Source organism: Cricetulus griseus, chromosome 6, assembly GCF_003668045.3.
Source record: "Cricetulus griseus strain 17A/GY chromosome 6, alternate assembly CriGri-PICRH-1.0, whole genome shotgun sequence".
Taxonomy (NCBI): Eukaryota; Metazoa; Chordata; class Mammalia; order Rodentia; family Cricetidae; genus Cricetulus; species Cricetulus griseus.
This window is the reverse complement of record NC_048599.1, coordinates 155044286-155051888: the sequence shown is the minus strand read 5'-3', so window position 1 is coordinate 155051888 and position 7603 is coordinate 155044286. Positions and strand designations below refer to the sequence as shown.

General features: G+C 53.4%; 1 protein-coding gene across 1 annotated transcript; it reads left to right on the top strand.

The window, feature by feature from the left end:
- The first annotated feature begins 373 nt into the window (after positions 1-373).
- Positions 374-1546, top strand: Kcnj11 (potassium inwardly rectifying channel subfamily J member 11). The gene has a single exon (XM_027420550.2). The coding sequence runs from the start codon at positions 374-376 to the stop codon at positions 1544-1546; it is 1173 nt and encodes a 390-aa protein (XP_027276351.1).
- The last annotated feature ends 6057 nt before the right edge of the window (positions 1547-7603 follow it).

Below are 7603 nucleotides of genomic sequence, written 5' to 3'. Positions count from 1 at the left end.
GGTGAACTGGAAGACCCGGAGGTGATAAGTTCTGAGGTCGCTTAAGAAGAAAGGCTGGGCCTGGGGGCGGGGAGGGGGGGAGTTCAGGGGAGTCCAGGGTGGTGGTAGATGGCTGAGCCGGGATCCAGGGCCAGGTAGAGCACAGGCTGGGCTGGGGGTTCAGGAAGCAATGAGCAAGTGGAGCTGGCATCTGAAGCTGGTGTCAAAAGAAGCAGGACCCAGCTGGGGGCAATATCAGGCCAGCGAGGTTGGTACAAGTTTAGGGTGGCCGGAGGGGGAGAGAGCTCCCAGAGGGGACCCCACAGAGAGGCCATAGAGCAAGTCAGAGCGGTGCCCCCCATGGGGGAAGCCCCTTCCTGGGGCCAGCGGAGCCATGCTGTCCCGAAAGGGCATTATCCCTGAGGAGTATGTGCTGACCCGGCTGGCAGAGGACCCTACAGAGCCCAGGTACCGTGCTCGGGAAAGGAGGGCTCGCTTCGTGTCCAAGAAAGGCAACTGCAACGTGGCTCACAAGAACATTCGAGAGCAGGGCCGCTTCCTGCAGGATGTGTTCACCACGCTGGTGGACCTCAAATGGCCCCACACGCTGCTCATTTTCACCATGTCCTTCCTGTGCAGTTGGCTGCTCTTCGCCATGGTCTGGTGGCTCATCGCCTTCTCCCATGGTGACCTGGCCCCCGGAGAGGGTACCACTGTGCCCTGCGTCACGAGCATTCACTCCTTCTCATCTGCCTTCCTCTTCTCCATCGAGGTCCAGGTGACCATCGGTTTCGGCGGGCGCATGGTGACGGAAGAATGTCCCCTGGCCATCCTTATTCTCATCGTGCAAAATATCGTAGGGCTAATGATCAATGCCATCATGCTGGGCTGCATCTTCATGAAGACGGCCCAGGCCCATCGGAGAGCAGAAACCCTCATCTTCAGCAAGCACGCTGTGATCACCCTGCGTCATGGCCGCCTCTGCTTCATGCTTCGGGTGGGGGACCTCCGCAAAAGCATGATCATCAGCGCCACGATCCACATGCAGGTGGTGCGTAAGACCACCAGCCCTGAGGGGGAGGTCGTGCCTCTCCACCAGGTGGACATCCCCATGGAGAACGGCGTGGGTGGTAACAGCATCTTCCTGGTGGCCCCACTCATCATCTACCACGTCATCGACTCCAACAGCCCCCTCTACGACCTGGCTCCTAGTGACCTGCACCACCACCAAGACCTGGAGATCATTGTCATCCTGGAAGGCGTGGTGGAAACCACAGGCATTACCACCCAGGCCCGCACCTCCTACCTAGCTGACGAGATTCTATGGGGGCAGCGCTTTGTTCCCATTGTGGCCGAGGAGGACGGCCGATATTCTGTGGACTACTCCAAATTTGGTAACACCGTTAAAGTGCCCACACCACTCTGCACAGCCCGCCAGCTTGATGAGGACCGCAGCCTGCTGGATGCCCTGACCCTCGCCTCTACGCGAGGGCCCCTACGCAAGCGCAGTGTGGCGGTGGCGAAGGCCAAACCCAAGTTTAGCATCTCTCCGGATTCCCTGTCCTGAGTTGCGGTCCCTCAGGCCCCACTTACTTATGTGGGCACACGGAGAGTAAAGTATGGTATGTAGAGTGGATGGGGTATGAGCCTGTTGGCCGGGTGAGGGTCTGGTGTGAGACAAAGCCCTCCATGGCTCAGCCTCCCTGCACAGGGTGTTACAAGGCACTTGTCACTATGCTATTTCTGGCCCCAGCAGGAGCTTGTACCGGGTTATTTTTGTTCCTGCTCCTCCCAGGCCCAGCTCAGGACCAGGGAGGAGTGTTGGGGAGGCTATAGAAGGTGCAGGGTTCCTTCATGATTCATCCTGCCACAAGCAGACAGGTAACTGGTGGGAAAGCAGCCCCCCAAGTTGGGCACCTACTGTTGTTTCTGTAGCTGCTAAGAAATACCTGGCCAGGCCCCAGCCCTATTCATGTCTTGTAAAAGAGATAGCTGAAGACTCCTGCCAGCCAGAGGAGGAGGTCGGTGTCAGAGCATGGGAGCCAGGGGCCCACACAGACAGGCCAGGATGCTGGTGCCTAGGTTCCCCTCCATAGGGCAGACTTGTACCAGAAAGGGGACAAAGCAGGAAGAACATGACTGAAGACCATGTGTCCCTGTCCTTTGGCCTCATTTTGTCCCCACCCTGAGGCTGGGAAGTAGGGTTCTGGGCAAACACTGATATGCCTGGTTAAGAGGCAGGAAAGGGTCCTGTGCCTGCCATACAAGTCCACTTCAGGCAAAACTCTGTTCCTGGCACCCCATGGGCAGCTGTGAGTCACTTTGTCTGGAGGATATTGGTGGGCAGAGATGGCTTGTCTCGGTTGCTAGAAAAAGAAACACTGGAAAGTTCAGTGGTGAGGGAAGGCAGAGGCCCTTGGGCTTGACCTGAGCCTGGATTCTCAGAGCAGTGCCATGTGTCCTTGCCCAGAACTCCACTGTCCCATTGTCAATAAAGCCCTCCCGTCTGTGACCTGAACTCTGGGCTTTTCTTGTGGCGAGGAGTGGGTACACTGCTGGGAAAAAGAGGGCGCTGCCAGATCTGCCACCCGACATGGCCCTGGCAGGGAGGCCAGGAAAGCTGGCTCTCCTTCCCTCGACTCGGGAGGACTTCATTCCCCCCCCCCACTCCGCAACCAATGCTCCGTCTGTTTAGCCATCTTAGCCGTTTGACCTCCACCAGACATCTTAGGCGAAGGCCTGGCCTCCCTCCTGAGACTCAGCTGCAAGGTCGAGGTACCCATGGGGAGGGAGGGGCAGAGAGCTCTGGGCTCCAATTAGGGTATTGTTTGGCTCAAATCCTGACTCCAGGCATATGGCTGACTCGGTTGTCTCATCTATGTTAATAGTCCCTACCTCACTGAGTTGACTCGGGAGCAGGTGAAAGCACATGTACCATGCTTCAGAAGTGCCTGGTCTATAACAAGTACTCAATAAATGTTAACTGTTGTGACTGCTGCTGAACTAGCCACGTGTTAAGACAAAACAGTGTTTTTCCACTGCCTCTCCATGATCTCTACCTGGTCGGACTCCTTGCATGGTGCCCTCCCAGTTCACACCCGGACTGCAGGGTTGGTCTTCTTGTCTCTGCACGCCCCCCATGGCAGTCCACCTGCTTTCATCTGTCCCACAGCCACCCAAGTGCGCTGAAAAGAGTGGTGATCCCTCACTACTGTGCAAAATATTTTGTAGCTCCCTATCTTCCCATCAAGGGTGGCCTCCTCTGCCGATAGCCATGAAAACCCCGGGCCAGTGATTCTCCTTGACCATCCCTGAAGAGAGAGGCTCTTCTCTCCTCTGTGCTATGGGCCATCTTCTTCACCTTGTTTAAGGTCTGGCTCCCCATCCCTAAGTTCACATCTCCTCCAGGTCAGTGCCAAGTCAGCCTCTGGAACTGAGTAGATGCTCAACCTAAGACCCAATGGTGGATGGATGGGCTATGCACATGACCTCTAACCAGAGCTACATTTATAGTGACATTAAAGATGGCGGCCCCTAAGGGATCAGGGAAGGTCTGCCTCCGGATGCTCCAAAGGCAGGGATGGCCAGCCAGGAAGTTGTTGCTACAAACCAGAGCTCTAAATTACTCTCTCCTTGACCTCTTCCCTTCACACACAGTCCCCAGTGCAGAGTCCTCCTCTTAGCAGAACCAGCTGTTTCCAGTTTAAAAGGGGGGGGGGATGAAAAAAAAGAGAAAGAAAGAAAGAAAGAAAGAAAGAAAGAAAGAAAGAAAGCATCTACTCAGTTCCAGAGGCTGACTTGGCACTGACCTGGAGGAGATGTGAACTTAGGGATGGGGAGCCAGACCTTAAACAAGGTGAAGAAGATGGCCCATAGCACAGAGGAGAGAAGAAAGAAGGAAGGAAAAGCCCCTCAGAATCTCCTCAGGCTGGGGGCAACGAATCAGGTGCAGTGTCTGTTCTGGGATTCAGTTCAGCTACCCTTGAGGCCACGGTGAGGAGCTAGAGTCACTTGTAAAATCTGCTGAGTAGCAGCAGCCTTCGTGTCCCTTCCAAATAACCTTGCTAACTCCCAGATAAGCCTGGAGCCAGTAGAAATGATGTTATGGTGCCACCTGCTGGACACAGAGAAGACCTAAAAGAGCCCAGGAAATGGGCTGGGGGGTCCTCTGATTTCCACTATGAGAGATCCCAAACCTTGAAGTTTAGCTTAGGGAGGAACTAGAAAATTCAAGTCTTGAAGAGATAGACAGGCTGGGCGTTGGTGGCGCACACCTTTAATCCCAGCACTCGAAAGGCAGAGGCAGGCGGATCTCTGTGAGTTCGAGACCAGCCTGGTCTACAAGACCTAGTTCCAGGACAGCCTCCAAAGCCACAGAGAAACCCTGTCTCAAAAAACAAAACAAAACAAAACAAACAAACAAAAGAGATAGACAGTCACCCAAAAATTGGAGGGAAAATGTGCTCAGGGAAGCCTGGAATTCCCAGGTTTGAAAAGTGGCAGCAGGACCACTCTGTTAAGCGACAGTCTCGGATGTGTCCAAAATACCCATGCCATCCAGGGGACCTTCCTGGCCTTTGATCCACTTGCATGTAGACCCCCCCCCATCTTCTCTTGCCTTTGAGTCTAGTGTGAGCCAAGCCTGGGGAGGCGCACATACCACCGCTCCGTCCCCAGCTCATTATGGTGTATGACCTCAGGTCTGAGTTGCGCAGGGGAGGGAAGCCAAGCTGCTCTCATCCTCTTGGGGGCTGTTTGTTGGTCTGAAAATGAACTGGCAAAATACACTGGAAACCCATCCAGGCATAACCCCTGGGGATTGACATCTGCAGCGGGTGTCCCTTCTGAGATGATACCAAACTTACACAGGGCCCACTCTCCCCCTGCAGGTGGCCTCTGTCCAGTTTTGTCTTTCACTTGGGTCCCTTCCTGACACCTTCCCTGGGGAGCTTGCTGTCACCAGGGGGACACATCCGTGGCTCCCCACATGTCTCATTGTCCCCAGACTTCCAAGGTCACAGGATCTTATAGCTTGAGTTTTACCAAGGCACGCAGGTGACTGAAAAAGAAGGCGTGACTTCTGCACATCAGCCATGTCCCCCTGTCCCCATGTCCTCAGACTGCCACAGATCTGAAGAACCACAGCTCCATTCCCACGAGAGAGGAAGAACAGTGAGAGCCGGGACCAGGAGATAACTCTAGGCTGCAGCCTCTTTAGCAGGCCCACCTGCTTGGGCCACCACATACCCTCACAGGAAGGGAAATGGGTTCCTTCTATAAGCCATTCTGCTCCAACCCTTGGTGGGCCCAGTTCTGAAGTGACCTGAGGGAGGACCAGGCTACCTGCACTGAGCAACCTGAGTCCAGGGTGTGGCCTTCTGTCTGATGCCTCACCTTGACTCTCCCTAGGTCCTGGTGGTAAAGAACTGAATGTTAGACCCCAGGCCAGGCCCTGCCCATTTCACCTTCCTGACCCTCTTAGCATTGTGCTCACTACTTCAGAGATCGGACGAGTGATTCCCTGCAATGTCTCAGTCCAGACTCCCCCAAAAGAAGTGTGCTGGGTTCCCCTAGAAGCCAAGAGCTGCAGGTGACCATTTCATGTGAAGGACACACATTAAATAAACCCTTCCTCAACCACACAGCAGCCAGGCACAACCTGCCTGCAACTGCACCCTATGGGCTACTTCTATGACATAGGACCCTGTTCCTTTCTTACAAGTATGAGAGGAACCCCACTTTATCTCCTCATACTTCTCACCAGGCTGTCTATCTGTCTGTGGCATTAATAGGCCCCATAATAGCCCTTTTCCTCAAGTGCAGCCTGACTCAGCACCGCACAGAGACTGTGTGCACCCCCAACCACTGGAGGAGCGGAGGAGCCGCCTGTGCAGGTCAGCGCCAGCAGCTCTCTTCCACCTCTGGTCAGGGTGACTCTTTTGGGTTAGCTCTGAGCCTCCCCATCATGAAGCCATCCCCTTCGCTGCAGCACAAGCACACCTCAAACTCCTCCCAGACCATCGCCCTGCAGCCAAAGCCAACCAGAGTCAGGGTAGCTCTACCGGCCTGCTTTGTATTTCCATCTGGCCAACTCTGGCCAGATGTCATGATAACTGGGAGAGGAGGGGAGGTATTTCATGGTAGCTAAGAGAGAAACAAACACCCGCCATACACTTGCTGGACAGTTTCCCATTCGTTTTGGGGGGTAGCATGAAAACCATCTGAGTTCTTCCTCTACAGTGCACCCTTGTGACCTCTCATAGGTCACTGGGGAAAGCCATCCAGAGACTGATTTGAAATCAGCTGAAAAACTGTTCTCTGCCATCTCCAGGTAAAAACTACCACTACCCATCCTGAGGTAGTCAGGAATGAGCCAAGTCTTTCCATGGAGTCTGTTGTGTTGCTTTGGGTCCCCAGCCAAGCAGCTGTGGAGATGGAGTTGGAAATACAAGAGTTTTGGGGGTAGCTCTTTGGAAGACACAGAGGAGAACAAGCAGGAGGGGAGGTCTTAGGCTCACCATAGGCTGGTGAGTGGGAAGAGAGGCTCTTGGAGAGAGACTCCATCCCAACAGGGAACTCCTGTTGTACTAGGTCAGGCTGGGGCTATTCAGGGGGAGCACATTTGCTGAAGTGCTGCCTTGGCCTGAAGCTCCTAGGAAGGATATCTACAGACTACAGTGCCCAGAGCAGGCACTCTCTCAATGGAGACCTTGTGTCTTCACCTTCCCCTAAAGGTCAGCTTCCTGAGAGACTGTACCAGTCAGTTTTTGCTATGTAACAAGCAAACCTAACAGAGGCTCTATAAAATAACTATTCCTTAGGGGAAAAGCTCCTGAAATTCATATGGAAGTACCAAGGACCCAGAAAAGCCAAGACAGTCCTGAGCAAAAGAACCCTGCTGGGGGGTCACGATTTCTGATTTCAAATAGCACTATAGAGCCATAGGAACAAAGCCAGCATGCTATTGGTTCATCTACATAGACAACAAGATAGAGACCCAGAAATAAGCCCACACAGCCATATACCTGATTCTCAACAGAGGCACCACAAATACACGCAGAAGAAAAGACAGACTCTTCAACAAACGACCCGGGGAACTGGATACCCACATGCAGAAGACAGAACATCCCTACGTCACCTCTCTGACCCTGCACAAAAAGCAGCTCACAAGAAGACTTTAACGTAAGATGTGGGAAACTGAAAACCCTAAAGGGAGAATGGCGTAGACAAAGACGATCTGAAAAGACTTCAGTGCCTCTCGGAACAACACCAATAACCAAGAAGTAGAGTGACTCCAGCTGAAAGCCTTCTGCACAGCAAGGGAAACAACACCATGAAAACAGCCTGCAGAATGGGAGGAAATCTTGGCAGCTGGTCATCCAACAGGGGATTAATATGCAGACTATATGAAGAACCCAAAAGCTATACCCAGAAGAACAAGCTTTCCTTTCAATAATGCACGAATAAGTAGAATAACCAGTTCTCAAGTGGAGTGCTTGGCAGGCATGTGGATCATGACTGTAAGCACAGCACTTGGAGGCTGAGGCCGAAAGATTATTCTAAGGTTAAGGCTAGCCTGGGCTACGGGGTGAGACTGCATCTCAAGATCCAAACAACATCAACC

What these genes read in the sequence shown, in the direction of transcription:
- Kcnj11 (XM_027420550.2), top strand. Translation starts at nt 374, where the DNA reads ATGCTGTCCCGAAAGGGCATTATCCCTGAGGAGTATGTGCTGACCCGG.